Source organism: Martes martes (genome assembly GCF_963455335.1).
Source record: "Martes martes genome assembly, chromosome: 9".
Taxonomy (NCBI): Eukaryota; Metazoa; Chordata; class Mammalia; order Carnivora; family Mustelidae; genus Martes; species Martes martes.
In genome coordinates this window covers 124226709-124246804 of record NC_137896.1, presented here as the reverse complement: position 1 = coordinate 124246804, position 20096 = coordinate 124226709, and the positions used below count along the sequence as shown (strand labels likewise).

At 37.5% G+C, this 20096-nt stretch overlaps 1 protein-coding gene across 8 annotated transcripts in view; it reads right to left on the bottom strand.

Moving 5' to 3' along the window:
• The window catches only part of PUM2 (pumilio RNA binding family member 2), a 103197-nt gene that overhangs the window by 35439 nt on the left and 47662 nt on the right, over positions 1 to 20096 (bottom strand). For all 8 annotated transcript variants that reach the window (XM_080814598.1, XM_080814599.1, XM_080814602.1 and 5 more), the window contains 5 exons: positions 18064 to 18189; positions 14609 to 14751; positions 13296 to 13425; positions 954 to 1097; positions 547 to 837 (listed from right to left, as the gene is read on the bottom strand). In XM_080814598.1, coding sequence (XP_080670724.1) covers positions 547 to 837; positions 954 to 1097; positions 13296 to 13425; positions 14609 to 14751; positions 18064 to 18189 — 834 coding nt within the window. The remainder of the gene's footprint in view (positions 1 to 546; positions 838 to 953; positions 1098 to 13295; positions 13426 to 14608; positions 14752 to 18063; positions 18190 to 20096) is intronic.

Below are 20096 nucleotides of genomic sequence, written 5' to 3'. Positions count from 1 at the left end.
CCCAATTATTTAGTCTAAAAGATAAGCACATTGGTAGTTTCCTAGCGGCTTCTGTTTAGAACATTCATTTTATTTTTATATATCATACCAACTAAAGAAAATCATAATGAACCACTAGCATTTAATAAGAATAAACTAACTGATAAGCACACTGAAACAATTATTTTAAAATACCAGAAATTTAAGATGGCAAAATATTTACTTCCTCAATCATATAGAGAATAAGGAAGAGCTAGTCATTAGTATAATATATATTGCTCCAAACAAACCTTCCTAAAACAAAAATTTCAGTAATACAATTCTTAAAGCCAGGGAAAAATGACTATAGCTAAGGAAAACATGGGTTGCCTGAAATGAGCTAAACACTCAAAAATACTGAAAAGATTTGCAGGAGGCAGCTTTTTTGCTACAAAATTAAACTAATAAACCAGTGTTGTATTCCTGTCCTTTCTACGCTACAAGCTATTTATTAATATTTATTATTCAACACATACATATACCTCATGTCCACTTAGCAGAGTACACTCATCTTAAAAGGCAACTTACCTGATGAACCAAATCCACTGAGGGCTGAGCCTATAGCAGCACCCAAAGAGCTACTGCTTCCAAAGCCAAGAGATGTACTTCCAGGCTGGCCAGGTCCGTGAGAAAACAAAGAACTGCTCTGGGAGCTACTAGTCAAAGACGTGCTCCCGTAAAATGAATTAGACTGCAGATTCGTGCTTGGCGGCTGCTGCTGCTGCTGCTGCTGCGGTGGCTGAGTGCCAATTGGCCGGAAGAGACCATTTGTGCTGCCTGTAAGACTATTGGCAGTCCCTCCAGCTGCTGCTGCTGCTGCTGGAAAATAAATTTCAGATACTTCTTGAAACTGCTCAAAAGACTATTTTCTATTTTTAAATTATCTCAAAGAACACCAGAAAAATATTATCCCTGAAAACGTCAGTTACACTTACCAGCTTGTGCTGCTGCTGAACTAATTAAAACAGGTGTTGGAGCCATTAAACGAACTGGAGCTCCAAGGCCAGTTCTTGCTCCAGGGCCAACCACTAAGGCACCAGTCTGATCGTAATAGGCAGTTGGAGCTAGTACTTGATAGCCTAGATAATATTAAAATAAATGTTTACTAATGAAAACATTACAGAAACATGCATGTTTATTTACCCCTGCTTTTGTGTTTATCAACCAGAAAATATAATTACATACTGTTAATATAAAATCATTAAGTAGTTATAATACGAAAAGCAAACAAATCTGGGAAGATATTATTTACTAAATATATGGAAACATGATAGAGTGTAAATAAAATTGTTTTCTCTAAATTTTAAGAGCTGCCTTCCATTTATGGACCACAGAATGTTGAGGTACCTTCTTTGATACAAAACTACCAGCTATCAAGCACGGATACTTGAAAAATATTACCTAATAGTTCTGAGAGGAGGAGGAAAGACAAAGGCATGCAAGGCAGAACACTGTAAGAATCGTTTATTATGCAATTTTTAATAAAGTTCTAAACCAAGTGCTTCATTACCAGCATTCAATTAGATTTTCATTTGTAAACATCCATTTAAAAACTTAAGTCATGATATAACAGATACTTTAAAATTGTATGGTAACTCTTTTTGTGAAGGTTCTCAAGCTAAAGTTGCTAAAAATCATGGAGGCATTAGCTTTAGGATAGCCTTAAGCACAAGGCAGGTGACAATCTGCGCTATTCAGAACTACAGGAGAGTGAGGCCTACATCTTAGCAGCCTTTCTGAGTGAGGCCTACATCTTAGCAGCCTTTCTAAGTGGGAATTCCTTATCTTAACTACAGAGCAGAAAGGAACTATTGTGAATGGAAAAGTGACTACTCTGCCAATTCTCCCAAGGATAGTATATAACAAGTACCACTCCAGAAGCACAGGAGAGACATTAACTACATACAGAAGATACTTTAAGCAGGAAAGCTTCTCCCCTCCCAGAAGTCAGATTGAGAAAGGCTGTCTTATACTGCAACAAGGATTCAGGCTCAACAGTCCCACAACCATTTGCAAAAAGGCACTGGCAACCTCTGATAGTTTTAAGTTCAAATAATACCTTCACCACTAAGGCCAACACTTTCACATGCAAAGGTTGTTTTTAATTAAAAACAGTAATTCTGACTGTTTTTGCAAGTTTCATTATAAATGAATAGACATATAGGGCAAATCTAGGAGGAAATGCAGAGCTTTCAAGCCCTTTCCTCACAGAATAAAGGTGATAAACCTGAGAAAAGATTATTCGATATCCAAAGGGAGATGTCAAAGAGAAGTCATGACTTTAGGGGCGCCTGAATGGCTCAGTTACTGGGTGTCTGCCTTCGGCTCAGGTCATGATCCGTGGGTCTTGGGATCGAGTCCCACATCAGGTTCCTTGCTCAGTGAGGAATCCGCTTCTCCCTCTGCCTCCATCCCCCTCCACCCTGTCTCTCATGAATGAATCAGTAAAATCTTAAAAATTAATATATAAAAGTCCTGACTTTAGAAGACCAGGCTGGAGCTATAAAGGATGAAATCACGAAGAAAATTAAAAAGGGATCTATGGACAGAGAACTTCACATTAAGAGGTTGGAGAGAGAAGGAATCAGGGAAGAAACCATGAAGGAATAGACAGTAAGGATGAAAGAAATTGAGAACAATGTGGCCTCTTGTAGGCCAAAGGATAAAGAATTTCAGTGAAGGCTCAATGATCAAAAATGTCAAACGCTGCTAAAAGCTATTAAGAGTTCAGAACTGACCAATGGGATTAGCGACATGGATGTCATTACAGTAAGGGATGAAAGCCAAACTGTGGTAAATTAAGTCAAGAATGGAGAACCACAAACAAGGACAGACAATGCTTCCAAGGAGTTCTGCTGTAAAAAGAGCCATAGGGGAGAAAGCAGATGCTGAGAGTTAATTTTCTTTCAAGTACAGAAAATGTACTCTACTAACAAAGCACAATACTTTGTGTTTAAAAATTTACTGTTATTTTGAAATAAAACACAGAGTACAAAACCGAAAAGTACAATATAATGACAACGAAAAAAAACCTGTAATCACTATCCAAGTTAAGAAATAGAAAACTGCCCAGAACCCTCTCTCTCTCATGCTCTACCATAATCTCTTCATGTTACACACTACTCTACTACCCATAAATGCCTCCCTCCTTAACCATCATTTGTTTTGATTTAAAAATTTGCATGTATGGGGACACCTGGGTGGCTCAGTTGGTTAAGCCGCTGCCTTCGGCTCAGGTCATGATCCCAGGGTCCTGGAATCGAGTCCCGCATCGGGCTCCTTGCTCAGCGGGGAGCCTGCTTCTCTCGCTGCTTCTGCCTGCCTCTCTGCCTGCTTGTGTGTACTCTCTCTCTCTCTGGCAAATAAATAAAAATCTTTAAAAAAAATTTGCATGTATGTATAGACACATACATTTCCATTATTGTACAACATCTCACTGGATCGATACCACAATGCCTTCATCTGTTCTACATTTACACCGTTCCATTTGGGGACACTGCCTATAGTACCGCTATAAACACTGTGGTACATGTATCCTGGTACATAAAGTGTGCAGATTTTTCTACTCCAAGGTATGTCATCTAGGGAGTTGACACAGTTGTGCATATTTACACTCTTACTACTTAGGTATTTCAACTGCTCTGTGACATTAACACGACTTTATATTCTTAGACTTTTAAATGTGGCTAATCTGGAAGATAAATAGAAGTAATCTGTTGTGGTTTTGATTTCTTCCTATAAGAGGTTGAACAACTTTTCAAACGCCAACTGGACATTTGGATTTTCTCTTGGAAGGGGCTTGTTCAAGTCTTTTACCAATTTTCCTATTGGGCTGCCTTATCTTACTAGTTTAGAATTCTTTCTGTTGTATCTTTCACTATTTTTTAATATGTATCAAGTATCTTTTTCCATTCCTAGCCTGACCTCCTATTCTCTTTAACTGAGACGTCTGCGGTAATGGTGTCAAATTTATTATTTCCTTTGTTTTTATAAGTTCCCTATATTCTAACTGCTTTAAATTCCACTTTTCATATATAGGTCTAAAATTCCAAATGGAGTTGGTTATTTAACAAAGTAGGGCTGAGGTTCAGTTTCATCTATTTCCCAATCAACTGTATTTCACCTTTCTTGAAAAAAAAGTTATTCCCCCTCCTTACAGCTTTGTAGGGTTTCTTTGCTCTTAGGTGTCATTTCTCTGGGGAGCTCACCCTTGGGGTCTCTACTCTATTCCACTGGTCTGTTTCTCTCTCCATGCAGTAATTTAACTGCAGCTTTAGAGTAAGTCTGACTCCAGAGTAAGTCAGAGTAGAGCAAGTCCTTTTACTTATTTTTGTTAAGACTGTGTGGCTTTATCATGACTGACCCCTTCCATTTTCACTAAATTTTCCTACCAGCTGTCAAAATACCATAGGAAGAACTGTTAGCAATTCTGTTTGAAAATGACTGAAACTACAGGTTAATAGGGGGAAAAGTGACATATTTAAAGTATCAACCTATCCAGAATTATCTCTGTTCAGGTATCCTTTAATGTCTAAGCAAACCTGCTTCCCATAGAAATCACACTTCCCATAAAAAAATTTTTAAATTTATGGGCGCCTGGTGGCTCAGGTGGTTAAGCAACTGCCTTCAGCTCAGGTCATGATCCTGGAATCCTGGTATGAGTCCCACATGCGGCTCCCAGCTCCACGGGGGGTCTGCTTCTCCCTCTGACCTTCTCTCCTAAATAAATAAAATCTTTAATTTTTTTTTTTAAAATTTAGCCGGAGGTACTTGCTACTGCTCTAAGTAACCAGCTTTAAATTTTTTCATTTTCAGGGGCACCTGGGTGGCTCAGATGATTAAGCATTTGCCTTTGGCTCAGGTCATGATCTCTGGATCCTGAAAATCCCATGGGGCTTCCTGCTCAGCAGGGAGTCTGCTTCAGCCTCTCCCTCTGGTCCTCACCCCAACAGCCCCCCTCATGCTCTTACTCACTCCCCAAAAATTTTTTTTAATTTTTCATTTTCAAACAATATGCTAGTAAAACATTTTAAACTGATTTTCATATCCAAAAATCTTAACACTTTAATTCTAATACTTTATCTACAGATTCATTTAATAGACAATCATATTTTCTCATAGTGAGTTTTAGTTCTTCCTTTACAGAATTTTCTCATTTCTCTCTCATGTTATAGCAATTGCTAGGGTCTCTAACATGTTGAAGCCTGTCTTGTTCCCAGTCTTAAAAACTTTTTAAATTATTTTTTAAATTTAATTTTATTTTTTCAGCGTTTCAAGACTGTTTAAGAAAACTTTTCAAAATATTTCCCATAAAGAGGTAGTTGTTAATCATTGGGGGGGGGGTCAATTCCCCCCTTAGCATATTAAGTAAGTTATCTTCTAATCCTAACTTGCCAGAGGCTTTTTGTTTTTAGAGTCAATGTATGACTTTGTTATGCCTTTCCTGTATCTTTAGAGAATTCCTTGAGATTGCTTTCTTTTTAATCTTTTAATGTGGCAAATTACAATGTGTCTTCCTGAAGTTCCTCTTGAATTCTTGGGATAAAATCAACTTCTTCATCATATATTATCCTGCTTATCTGCTAGATCTGACTTACTAATATGTAATTTAAGATTTCTAAATCCTATTTCTAAGTGTGACTGGCCTGTAATTTTTCTTTTCTATACAGTCCTTGACAGGTTTTACTTTTTTTTTTGGAGATTTATTTGACAGAGAGAGATACAGTGAGAGAGGGAACACAAGCAAGAGAAGTGGGAGAGGGAGAAGCAGGCTTCCCGCTGAGCAGGGAGCCTGACTTGGGGCTAGATCCCAGGACCCTGGGATCATGACCTGAGCCAAAGGCAGATTCTTAACCGACTGAGACACCCAAGGGCCCCCCAAAATATTTGGCTATGTTTAAGGATTTGTATTTTTAAAGCAGATTTTATGAAGAGATGAAGACTAAGAAGGATTATGGTAGAAAGATTTTTACTTTCCAATCAATATAAATTTACATGTTTTTATTTCTACTTAATACTGAAGTTACCTTATGTTTCAAGTTTTTATTTGAATTCTAGTTAACATATAGTGTAATATTGGTTTCAGTAGAATTTAGTGACTCATCACTTACATACAACACCCAGTACTCAGCTAAATGCCTTCTCTTTTTTTAAGATTTTATTTATTTATTTGACAGAGAGAAAGAGATCACAAGTAGGCAGAGAGAGGGGGAAGCAGGCTCCCCGCTGAGCAGAGAGCCAGATGTGGGGCTCGATCCTAGGACTCCAGGATCATGACCTGAGCCAAAGGCAGAGGTTTTAACCCACTGAGCCACCCAGGTGCCTCTACAAGTGCCGTCTTTAATACCCATCCTTCCACCCACCCTCAGTGTGTTCTCTATTAACAGGAGTCTGTCTTATGGTTTGCCTCCCTTTATTTCCCCCTTACCTCACGTTCATCTGTTTTGTTTCTTAAATTCCACATGTAACTGAATCATATGGTATTTATCTTTCTCTGGTTGACTTATTTCACTTAGTATAATACACTCTAGCTCCAACCACATCATTGCAAATGGCAAGATTTCATTCTTTCTAATGGCTGAGTAATATTCCATCGTGTGTGTGTGTACACGCACATCTTTAATTCATCATTCAATGGACATCTGGGCTCTTTCCATAGTTTGGCTATTGTTAATAATGCCGCTATAAACATCGGGGAGCATGTACCCTTCAAATCAGTACTGTTGCATCCTCTGAGCAAATACCTAGTTAGTGTAATTGCTGGATCACAGGGTAGCTCTATTTTTAACCTTTTGAGGAACCTCCTTACTGTTTTCCACATTGGCTGCACCATTCTGCAGTCCCACCAGCAGTGTATTGGAGGTCCCCTTTCTCTGCATCCTCACCAACATGTTTCCTATATTGTTGAATTTAGCCATTCTGACAGGTATGAGGTGGTATCTCTTTGTAGTTCTGACTTGTATTTTTCCTGATGCCAAGTGATGTTGAGTAGCTTTCCATGTGTCTAGTATAACCAACTGTGTGTCTTTAGAAAAATGTCTATTCAGGTCTTCTCCCCATTTCTCGACTGGATTGTTTTTTGGGTATTGAGTTTGATTAAGTTCTTCATAGATTTTTAGATACGAATCCCTTCGAGATGTCATTTGCATACATCTTCTCCCATTCTGAAGGTTGCCTTTTAGTTTTGCTGTTTCCTTTGCTGTGCAGAACTTTATCTTGATGAAGTCCCAGTAGTTCATTTTTGCTTTTGTTTCCCCTTACCTTAGGAAATTTGTCTGGTAAAAAGCTGCTATGGCTGATGTCAGAGGTTGCTGCTGTGTTCTCCTCCAGGATTTTGATGGTTTGTCTCACATATAGGTCTTTCATCCATTTTAAATTTATTAGTGTGTACGGTATAAGAAAATGGCCCAGTTTCATTCTTCTGCATATAGCTGTCCAATCTTCCCAACACCATTTATTGAAGAGACTGTCTTTTTTCCACCAGATAGTCTTACCTGCTTTGTTGAAAATGAGCTGATCATACAGTTGTGGGTCCATTTCTGGGTTCTCTATTTTGTTCTATTTGTGTATGCATCTATTTTTGTGCCAGTACCATACTGACTTGACAATTACAACTCTGTAATATAGTTTGAGATCCAGAATCGTGACGCCTCCAGCTATGCTTTTCTTTTTCAAGATTCCTTTTGCCATTTGGGGTCTTTTGTGGTTCTATACAAATTTTAGGACTGACTGTTCTAGTTTTATGAAAAATGCCGGTAGTATTTTGATAGAGTACACAGTGAATGTGATAGATATTATTTATTTAGTGTTTAGATTATGCTAGTACTGTAAAATGACTTGGGAAGTAAACCCTCTTTTTCTATTCCCTAGAATTTTAAAAATTGAAATTAGGGGTGCCTGGGTGGCTCAGTTGTTAAGTGTCTGCCTTCCGCTCAGGTTGTGAACCCAGGGTCCTGGGATCGAGCCCTGCACCGGGCTCCCTGCTCAGTGAGAAGCCTGTTTCTCCCTCTCCCACTTCACTGCTTGTGTTCCCTCTATCACTGTCTCTCTCTGTCAAATAAATAAAATCTTAAAAAATAAAAAAATAGAAATGATTTCCTCCTCAAATACCTAGTATTCAGCACTTATGTTTGCCTAAAGATTTTGTGAGGGAAAATTTTGGTTACTCCACTGATTTTCTTAATGGTAATGTACTTCAGATTTTCTATATAGCCTAAAGTCTAGTAAGTTACATTTTTCTAGTTATTTGTCCATTTGGTCTAAATTTTCCATTTGTTAATATGAGATTGTTCCTAATAGCTTCCAATGATTATTTAATTTTTCTGATAACGGCTATTTATGTCTGTTTTAAATTTTTTGATAAGTCAGAGTTTTATCAGTTTTATTAAGTCTTTTCAAAGAAAATAACTTTTCGGATAACCTGACTCTTTACTGTAGATTTGCCATCTATTTCATTCACATCAGCTCTCACCTTTATCATTTGGTTTCCTTCTTTCAAATCTTTGGGTTTATTCTTTTCCTTTTATAGTTCCTATGTAGAAACTTACTTTCTACTGTACGCATTTGAACCTCTTATAGTCCCCACTTCTATGTTGTTTTAGGTGTAGTTCATAAGCTTAAATTTTTAGCATTTTCATGATTATTCAGTTCAAAAGCTTCTAATTTCTATTTATCTTCCGACTACTGAGCAAGTCTAAAAAGACACAGGGGCTTAAAAAAAAAACAACAGTCATGGTCTCCACATTTGAGAACTGTATAGTAGAGGAGGTAATGTACCATTTCCTTAATTCTAAGATGCCATTTTAAGACATGACACTGATCTACTAAACTACCTTTCAGGGAGAAATAGAAAAAGCTGTTCCACTTTAAGACATTTTCTACCTTTAAACATGGTAATAAGTGCAGACTAAAGAAAATAAATCACAAAGATAGCTAAATGAAATGCGAGGCAGACAGCAGTACTAAAGAAAGGTGCAAGTTATGTGCTACAGAAGGGAAAAGGAAGAGTAATTATTGATGAAAAAGCACTGGTAAAGAAATTAAGAAGATATCATAGAAAGGATTTTAAAGAATGACAAGCAAAGCTAATTACAAAATGTTTATTTATTAAGCTACATCAAAAAAAGGAAAATGTTAAACTCTACATCTCAATTCTGCTTAAAATGTATAAAAGGGTATTTAAGTGAAAAGCCATTAGTTAGTAGGGCTAGAGGCATCAAAGTACAAGTATTTTTGAGGGGCAGAATATGATCTAGTGTGTTAAAGCATAGGACTATAGAAGGATACTACCAATTAGTCTGGGACTAGATCACTAAAACTGTTAAGAACCAGAATGGTATAAACCTGTATTTTTGAATGGTAAGTGAAAGGAGAAAAAATGATGAAGAGAAAAGGCTGGAGGAAGAGTTAGTGGGAGGATAAGGAAAAGGCTGAACAAGAATAGCAGAGATAAAAGAAATGAACAGGAGACAGAATGAATAAGAACAGACAAGTTACTTAATGTGAAGCACAGAAGAGAATCAAGAGTTGAAGATGATACTGCAGCTGAAACCAAAAGTTTCTAGTTCCAGAGGATAGTGGACAGCCTCGAAGGTGTGGGACCAAGTGCACCTGCCTCACTGAGGTGTGCAGATTAGGGGTGTCCATGGCCCTGGTTCTCTGGCCCATGGGCCTGGGGCCAGGGTGCAGCAGATTGCTTGCTAGCTTCTCTCTCCTCCCCTCAACCCCTCCACACTACTCCTAGGTAAAGGCGGCCAAGCCGAGGCCCCAAAAGCAGTGGTTTGAGCTCCCACTCCAAGTGTGAATTCATCTTAATAGTTTTGGAATAGGCCTACCTTCTAGTTTGTACTTCAACACTATAGCCAGATGGACAGCATAATTTTCAGGAGTCAAGAATCAACACTGGGTTATTTTCTTAAGATTAAACCTTGAAAGTCCACTTACATGTAGCACAACCATGTGCAAACTTGAGCGTGAAGATGATCTTCCATCAGGAGACCTTTCTCTTGAGCTCAATCAACATTAATGGTTTAAAGAAGAGACACCCCCCCCATCTGACCAAATTCAGCCAGACAAATTAAATCAGTCTTTCTGAACAAGGAGTAAAGCTGTACAAAGGTGGCCTGATCACTCCTTTCTGCTTGCACCACCACTGAGCAGCCCCCTAGGATGGCCACCTACATGGAGGTCATGCCCTGTACAAGGGCACCTGGCTGAGATAACCCATGACCGCTGAAATCCTGTCAGGCTCCACTCACCAAGCTGAGTTTATGGGTGGTCTATGGCTGTGTCTACTGAGACAATGTAGCTCATTTTCTAAGTTATACCAACGTACCTGTATGGGCTAGTGGCAGTTCTGACCATCCCAGTAGCACATCCCAGTTTTATCCAGGACTATATTCCTTACCTCAGATAGAATGAAGAGTCTCATGAACAGATTAGGTTTATTGTAAAAGATGAAATATTTGACCCGACTTGAAATTAATTGTATAGATAAAACTCAAAGTATTACTATGGATAGGAATTATGTTTGTATGTATTTATATGTGGGTGTGTCTAGTTAAGTGAATACACATTTTTAAGTATCAGAAATTAGGACAACTTAAGCTTAGTTAATGTTGAAAATAAAACTAGTTTGGATAGTAGGGAAAAAAGAAGACAGTGGAATTATTAGTGAAATAGAGTACATAGAAAGGTAAGTAAATCTAGGAGAGAGGAGTTCATTTTTTGACACTGTCAGTTTGAGGAGTGGCTGAAACACACACATGGTAGGTCCTATACGAAAGCAGAAATGTGTTAAGTGTCCAGCAAAGAATCCAAGATGTAGACATAAACTCATTTAGTATACTGGTGTCGGAATGATGGCTGAAAAGGTCAAAGTAGATAAACTTTTCCTGACAAAAAAGTAAAGTATCTATTGTCCCAATATTGGAAGTTCAGTTCAAAGAGGAAGTAACTTGGCCAAGGTCACACAACTAAGGGATACAACAATTTGGGAGACCTGATTCCAGAGTCTAATCACTAAGCCAAACTATCTTCCATTTTTAAGGAAGATACTTTCCGTTATACACAGAGGAAAGTGAGACTGATAAAAAGCATGAGTAAGGTAGGAAAGTCAGGAGAATAAAATATCACAGAAGGTAGTATAATGGTAGAGGAGTTGTAGAGAGTTGGACATCGTCAATATGATCAAATACAACAAAGAACTGAGAAAACTAAGAATGGAGGAAAGGAGGTCATAATTTGCAGTTGTTACTGAGTTAATATTAGGATTACTGCAAAGGAATCATGGAAGCAGGGCTTAAAAGTTAAGTGAGGGGTAGAAAGAGGAGCCCAGGGGCGCCTGGGTGGCTCAGTGGGTTAAGCCTCTGCCTTCGGCTCAGGTCATGATCTCAGGTCCTGGGATGAAGCCCCGAATCGGGCTCTCTGCTTAGCAGGGAGCCTGCTTTCCCCTCTCTCTCCGCCTGCCTCTCTGCCTACTTGTGATCTCTGTCAAATAAATAAATAAAATCTTAAAAAAAAAAAAAAAAAAAAAGAAAGAGGAGCTCAAAGTAGTCTTAGCAGTGTCTTCAATAAACTCTCAGCTCAGTTCCCTTTAGCCTTGTTTCCATGTCTCTCCACATCTACAACTTCAGCTTCACAGTACGTTCTCAAAGGTCTCTAATCCACAATGGCTCCAGGAAAGTAGCTTCCCTGAAGCAAGTACATGGCTGGGGTAAAAAAAAAAAACAAAAAAAATGAGAACCACATCCATTCTATTATTTGTACTTCAGGGACTGCAGTACTAACATCTTCTCTTTATCCAGAGGGCTAGACAGGATGATAAAATCTTAGAGAAAATAGAATGAATGCAATGAATTGAGAAATCCTTAAAAGTAACATATAGAAGTATTCAGCAGCAACAGAACACATAAAAGAAACCCTCAATGACATATATGTTCCCATACTTTAAACACATTTCCTAAGTGATATGAATAGAAAATGTAACTACATTACGATTAAATGGAAACTAGAACTCATATTTCATTAATAAGTAATCTATGTAACTACTCATATACTAAGAGTGAAAAAATAGCATACTTAAAAGAAAAAGTGAGTCTTCAGGAGTGGAGAGAATGTAGAATAGGAAGTGACCTACTACCTACTGATATTCAAATGAAGCTTTATTTTTTTTTTGTTTTTAAGATTTTATTTATTTATTTGACAGGCAGAGATCGCAAGCAGGCAGAGAGGCAGGCAGAGAGAGAGAGAGGGAGGAAGCAGGCTCCCTGCCGAGCAGAGAGCCCGACGTGGGGCTCGATCCCAGCACCCTGAGATCACGACCTGAGCCGAAGGCAGAAGCTTTAACCCACTGAGCCACCCAGGCACCCCTCAAATGCAGCTTTAAATTTCACTTTAAAAACATAACAAGTGCTGCTTGTATCGGATTTAAAAAAATAACTTCCTTCCATAATTATTAAAGTAGTTAACTCTGTATCTGTAATTTTGTATAAAAAAATCTACTTCACAAAAAAATGTATTTTGTTGGCCCTTTCTGAGAGTTGTAGTCTGTTAATGGGAAGAAATCTTTATAACTTTCTTTGTATTAGGCTTTTGTAGGCATATTTTCAAAGACACTGTCAGGTTATAAGTAACAACAGTTTATGAGCATCTGGGTGGCTCAGTTGGTTAGGCGGCTGCCTTCAGCTCAGGTCATGGTCCTGGAGTCCCAGGATCCAAACCTGCACTGGGCTCCCAGCTCCACAGGGAGTCTGTTTCTCTCTCTGACCCTCTCTCTCTCTCTCTCACTGTCTCTTTCTCAAATGAATAAATAAAATCTTTTTAAAAAAAATCAATAGTTTAAAATACTATAAAATGAGCTGAACACAATGGAACAATGTTCAAAGTGGAAAATTTTCTCAGTATTAACAAAATGACTTTCTGTGGCTGCAATGGCAAACAGAAACAAGATTCATCTTACATGCCAACTCTAAACTGATTTTATTTCTTGAAGGACTGCTTCAAGAATTCTGGGCTGTGTTGAGTTGGGAGAATGCTATAGCTTATGCCATAAACAGAAGAAAAAAACGGACACATTAAGAACCGTAGTACATGTATGCCATCCCTGCTAAGTCTCACAATAGTACTGATTTCAACTACTGGCATCTGAGCTCTAAAATACTAACTACAAGGCAGGCGAGACTCTAAAGACATTTCTTGATTTTTTCACTCTTCAATGTAAGTGTCTACATTTAACATTTCAAACCTATGCAAACTTCCACAATTAACTAACCATATACCTGGCATGCCGGTAGCAAGACCCTGACCAAAGGCCAAAGTTGGATTTGCTGCTGCGAGTGATTCTGCCTGCTGCCCTTGTTGGCCCTGATTGGGAGTAAGAGGGCGCTGACCTGCTCCAGCTCGGAGAACCTACAAAGGACAAATGATTTCCTTAAAAATGAAATTATCAAATAACAGATAAATAAATTTATCCCAGGCAACTCTGTACATATGATAAATGGTCTTTGGATAGTCTTTGAACGTATTTATTATGTGCAATGAAATGCTGATTTAGCATGAAAAAATATAAAATACTTAAATTCAAAAACACAATCACTGGCTCTTGACAACTAGAACAATCTATTAAGTAAGTAATATGGAGATTTTAGAAGGCCTTTGGGAAAAATTATTTCTAGTATTCGTGCTCTTTAACTTACCAATGTAGTATTAAAATAAGAGAAATTTATTTGGAGGGAGGAATGGCAAAATCTTAGATCATATTAATTTCACAAAGACAGATAAACAATTCAGGACAAGGGGGATTCATTGTTAACACCACCTGTGTAAGCCTCACACATAGGTCTGTGTATTGTTCAGGTAGTATATTTTCATGTTTGCCCAAAGAATTTATTAAATCACGCTGTAGTATAATCTACAAAGACTGAGTCAAAGGCAAGCTTCAATAGAACATCAATATAGTATTCAAATATATAAAGGAAATTTAGACAAAATTTAGCTGTTAAGTAAACACTGGCATTAAGTTGCTTCTTTGGTGTAATCAGGAAGAATTTGACAACCAGAATTCTGAAATCAATAGTGTTTCCACATTTATTAAAATAGTTCCAGGAAAGCGGGGGATCAGGGGTGGGGGATGGGGACACGTGTGTAATAAACATTTTCTATTTTAAGAAGTTAAATCTAATGTTTAGTGAAAATACTTTCCTCTTGCTTAAAAATATAAAGTATGCAGGAATCCCTTCCTGATCAGATATATAGTAATATTCAAAATAGTAATTTAAGTACCGAGAAGAAAATGAAATAATAATTACTTGGATAGGAAAATTAGCACACCTGAAGAGGTGATGAAAAGAAAATTAAAAATTGCTAGAAATTTCAAGACAGTTTCATAACACAAACATAGAAATAGAATACATCCAAATCTTTAAATTTATATAATTAGAAAAAAATGTAGTCAATACACTTGTATACCAACTAGATACTAGGTACTGTATTACATACTGAAGAAGATGAAAAGACACAGATCTTGAAAACAAAGAAGTCCTGGAATTTCAAAGACTCTCCAGGTATTAATTTAATGAAGGCAGGCCTATACCTGTTGCTGTCCAGGCTGAGCTTGTGATGCTGCTTGCTGATTTGCTGTGTTGTTCGCCGCAGCTGCAGCTTGTTGCTGAAATAAATTGGCTGGATACACCCCCCACGGAACACCATAATACTGAGGTGGAACCACTGCTGGACCTAAACCCCACAACCCACCCCACCCCCCCAAAGAAAAAGTTACTTACATTTTATAGATAAATGAGGTCAGTTACCATTAGATCATAAAAAGGAACAGCATATTAAGACTTAGAGCAAATGTCCTTATAATCCTCTACCCACTTAACACCTGCTACATACCTTCTATTTTTTTTCTGATTCTATTAGGGGGACAGTCTCATTCAGATATGACTATTAAAAGACAAAGTATTCAGGAGTGAAGCAATGGCCTTAATGGAGATGATAAAGCTAAAGTCAAGAGGGCCAATGAATTGACAGGACACTTAGCAATCAATGCAACATTTACTGAATGCCAGCTGATGGGTTTGATACTAGAAAACACATAGTATTTTTAGGGAACATTAGATTTCTTAAAATTGTAGGGTTTACTATGTTCAATTCAAATTCTCTTTAAAAAGGTCATTTTCCGACTACTGAAAAGAATTACAACAATAAAAACACTTTTATCTTTTTATCTGCAACCTGTAACATAAAAATAGGAAACATTCTGGTACCAAGCTCCCTACAACTGTTACTTGAATTGTAAATCTTCAATTTAAAAATATTCTTTTTTAAATTAAGTTTTTATTAAACATATTTTTCACATTTGAAACAGAATTAGTCACAATTCTCACAAACAACTGAAAATCACATGAAAACAAATGAAACTTCAGTGTTTGTATGATTAGGAAAATGGACTAGTGAGTCAAGACAAGAAAGAACTGGGGCGCCTGGGTGGCTCAGTGGGTTAAGCCTCTGCTTTCAGCTCGGGTCATGATCTCAGGGTCCTGGGATCGAGCCCCGAATTGGGCTCTCTGCTCAGCGGAGAGCTCGCTTCCTCCTCTCTCTCTCTCTCTCTCTGCCTGCCTCTCTGCCTACTTGTGATCTCTCTCTCTGTCAAATGAATAAATAAAAAAAAACGTAAAAAAAAAAAAAAGACAAGAACGAACTAGGTAATATGAAGCAAAGACAAAGACATGTGAAAGCGAAGTAGGAAAAATAGAATCAATTGTTATTGTTCTATTCTACTTTATTTAAGGTAACATTTGCTTCTAGGAGAGGAAAGAGCATGTACACAACATGGCCCACCATTAGTAAGCTGATGAGTAAGATGTCATGATTACTGACTGATATAATAAAGAGGGCCTTAAAATCCCACAGATATGATTTTAGTATAGTTATTTAACACTTTGTAAAGTTAAACTCTTGGTTTTACTTTGTTTTGGAGGAAAATAAACCCCAGTACAATTGACTGAATCAACTAAAGTAAAAAGCATTAAAAAAATTTAGATAAAATATATTTCTGAAGATAGTTTAAACAAATCTGTAATGAGAACTATTAACAGGATTTATGAAGGAAGAATAGATTATCAAAACAAAAGTCACGGGGCGCCTGGTTAAAGTGGTTAAAGTCTCTGCCTTTGGATCAGGTCATGATCCCAGGAGCCTGGGATGGAGCCCTGCATCGAGCTTTCTGCTCAGCAGGGAGCCTGCTTCCTCCTCTCTCTCTGCCTGCCTCTCTGCCTAGTTGTGATCTCTGTCTGTCAAATAAATAAAAATAAAATCTTAAAAAAAAAAAAAAAAAAAGTCAAGACACCTACCTAGAACCTCTCTGTCTAAAACAGAAGCCAGAGGCCATTTACGGCTACATAAGAATTAAAAAATTGGATAGCCCAAACAGAGATGTGCTGGAAGTATGATACATATGCAAGATTCTGAGGACTCCGCCCAGAGTGGTGTTGTGTGTGTGTGAGTAAAAGATCTATTAGTAAATTAAAATTATATTAAAATGATATTTTAGATATTTTGGCTAAATCAAATATTGAAATTAATTCTATGTTTTTTTACCTACTTTATAATGTAGCTACTAGAAAAACTTAAATTACATGATTTGGCTCACATTATATTTCTACTGGGTAGCACTGGTCTTTTGCCTAAGCCCAGAATGCCTAGAATGCTTACTCTCAAAACTAACAATTTCTTAAAGGAGTTTCTTTCGATTCCATAGATTGTATGATAAACCAGAACTTTACATACTAACACCCAGTTAACCAGCACCAAGACAGTTCATTCCTTCTTTATGGAATCACATGCAGATCTATACTAAAAACTACTGAGTATGACAGATGAGTTTCAGTTTGCTAAGCAAGCTATCAAACAAAAATTTGAAATTAACATTTATCTTCTCACTTCTTAATATTTTAAGTCTTGAGTATAAATAAAGAGTACCAAAGTCTTTGAGTATAAATAGAGAATACCAAAGTCTTTAAGAAAAGACTAACTGTTCTTTGGTCATGATAGTAACTACCAGCAGTGGTGTTTAAAATGGTCTTATTCATCAGTGACAATTCGTATCAGTGAACAAAGTAAAAAAACAACAACAACACACGGTAGTCTAGAGTTATGAAATTCAACTGGCAGGCTTACTCCAGTGAACATACATCCCTGTAGCTGATATCACCTTGTTTCTGCCTCTGTGACCAACATAATAACCCGTACCTAAGACTCATTAATTTGTCTCTATACCCAACTTAGTCTAAAATAACCTCCTCATAATCCTACATAAGATCAACAAATTGCTTTGCTCAACAGGATGGTACCTGACCAGCACATAACTCTTCTTACTTAAATAAGCAGAGTTTGGGGTTTAAAAATATAGTTTGGGGTTTAAAAATATAGTTTGGGGTTTAAAAATATCTGCCCCCCAGCTTTATTGCTATACCACTAACATGTAACATTGTATAGTTTTGGCTTTCATTTTAGATTTTTAGTGGTAGTTTCGGTTTGGGCAGTTAGTTCTTTCCAACTCCAATTCTCCATTTTGCCCCTCAGTCGGCTTGCATGTTTTAATATAGCTAAATAAACTAACTACTTTCTAGATACTCATTCTCTCAAGATTGCTGAAGCTCCTTACCTCATATTCTCCCTGACATGGGTATTTATAGCACCTACCCCCCGTTTATTTTATGAGAAGTGACTTTACTTTGCAATGTCTCTGTGGTTAATAGCATTGGTCACAAAAGGGAAGATCTGTGGTGGACAATGTAAGATTTCTAAAACTACAAAATTAAAATGTAAATCAACTATGTACATGAGGAAAGAGTTACCAGGCTTAGGCTTTTTCCTAGCACTACAATAAGAAAAATAGTAAACTAACTCTGGAAAACTTCAGCTCATTTTAGATAAATGTTTCATTTCCTAGGTACTTCAAATTGACCAAATAGACAAAAATAAAGCTTCTACCAGAATTAAAACTAAATCCATAATAAGCAACAAGGCTGAACAGTGAGTTACCTGCTAATGTTGCTGCTGCAGCCAATCCCGCCGCAGTGTATGGATCAGTCCCTGGAGGAGCAGCACTGATAATATACGGATTTGGCACAAATGCAGCTGGAGCAAGGCCTGCTGAGAATACACCAGCTGTGTATAAAAAAGGGGGAAATAATGAGTGAAAATGAAAAGCATGATTTTCTTCATTAGGTAAAATCATTTCTATACTTCATCTAAAGTGGGGGAGGAGAGAGTATGTAATGGTTCAAATTGTGATTAACTGAATGAGCTTGGGCATGTAACTAACACAACCTGACTCAGATTCCTCATTTATGAAACAGCTGTATCACCACATCTTAAGAGGATTTTTTGTGAGAATTTAAATGATACTGAGTATGAAATGACTACACAAAACTAGAACAGGCACACAATAAATGTTGAGAGCTAGTACTATTGTTCAACAGTAGTTTTTCATTAAATCTATTAAGCTCTACAATATGCTAGGGATTCAACAATGAAGACAGATATAATCTGCCCTCACAAATCAATCCATCCAATGAGAAAAACAAGCAAGCAAATTGGCAATTAGTATAAAGTACAGTAAGTGCTATGGGCACAGATAGAAGGGGTACTTAAGCTTCAGAAGCAGTAGGTAGGATGAAGCGGGGCTCTAGGGGAAGAGAAGACAAAACAAGTTATAATCAGAAGGAAAACCCATAAAGATCTTCCTGGGTTATGGTAAGTCGTTTGGACTTTACCCCAAAAGCAACAGAAGAAAAATGAAGGGCTTTCAGCAGTACAGTGACTTTAAGGCCACTTCTGCATCTAATGTATGCCAATGTAAACTTCGTAAAGGCTAGGAAAAATTTTAAAATATTCATCTGCAGTACTTATTAGACAAGAGAACTGCTGGTATCGAGGAATCACTGTGTGTAATATTTACCATAAGGTACTAACTACCAGAGGTGTGTCTTCTGGAAAATAATGGAGACGAGTTGAAGGTGAGGAGATAATAAAAGGGGCGTGTTTAAAGTTAAAAGAGATCAAAAAGGTTCAATTTTAAAATATGATTAATGGGGTGCCTGACTGACTCAGTTGGTAAAGCATATGACTCCTGATGTTGGGGTTATTGAGTTTGAGCCCCATGTCGGGGGAGGACATTACTTAAAAAGAAAAACTATTTGTATTTTTTTCAAGATTTTATTTATTTATTTGTCAGAGGGAGAGTGACAACAAGCACAAGCAGGGGGAGTGGCAGGCAGAGGGAGAAGCAGGCTCCCTGCTGAGCAAAAAGCCAGATAACAGGACTCAATGCCAGGACCCTGGGATCACTACCCCAGCCGAAGGCAGACACTTAACCAACTGAGCCACCCAGGTGTCCCAAAAAGAAAATCTTTAAAAATAAATAAATAGGGGTACCTGGGTGGCTCAGGGGGTTAAACCTCTGCCTTCCGCTCAGATCAGGGTCCTGGGATCAAGCCCTCAGAGCCCCCACATCAGGCTCTCTGCACAGCAGGGAGCCTGCTCCCCCCTCCCCTCTGCCTGCCTCCGATCTCTCTGTCAAATAAATAAATAAAATCTTTAATAAGTAAGTAAGTTTGATTAAGAAGAGGGCATAGGAATATAAAAACATGTGGACATAAGTAACTTTAAGAAAAGTATTCAAAAGAAGCACTTATCTTAAAATCTGTACCTTAAAATCAAGATTCAGAAACTTCATTCTACATTACAGCAGTTTTTAAATGTTTTGAATGTGACCCACAGTATGAAATATATTTCACATCGACCCAGTGGCCATATATACATATACATGCCACAAAAATCTCAAAAACATTATCCTTATTAAGTTCTACCATAACCTATTTTCTATTTTTCTACTTAATTTTGCTTTTCATTAATTTCTATAAATCTATTTCATTTCTAAAAATAGTGGCCATAGCCCACAGCACTGATTTCATGCACAGCCACAAAAAAGCCATTTGAAAAATCTGCTTTTAATAGAGGAAGAATCAAAGGGTCCAAAAAAAATCCCTGCACTATTTAAAAATTCATTTCCT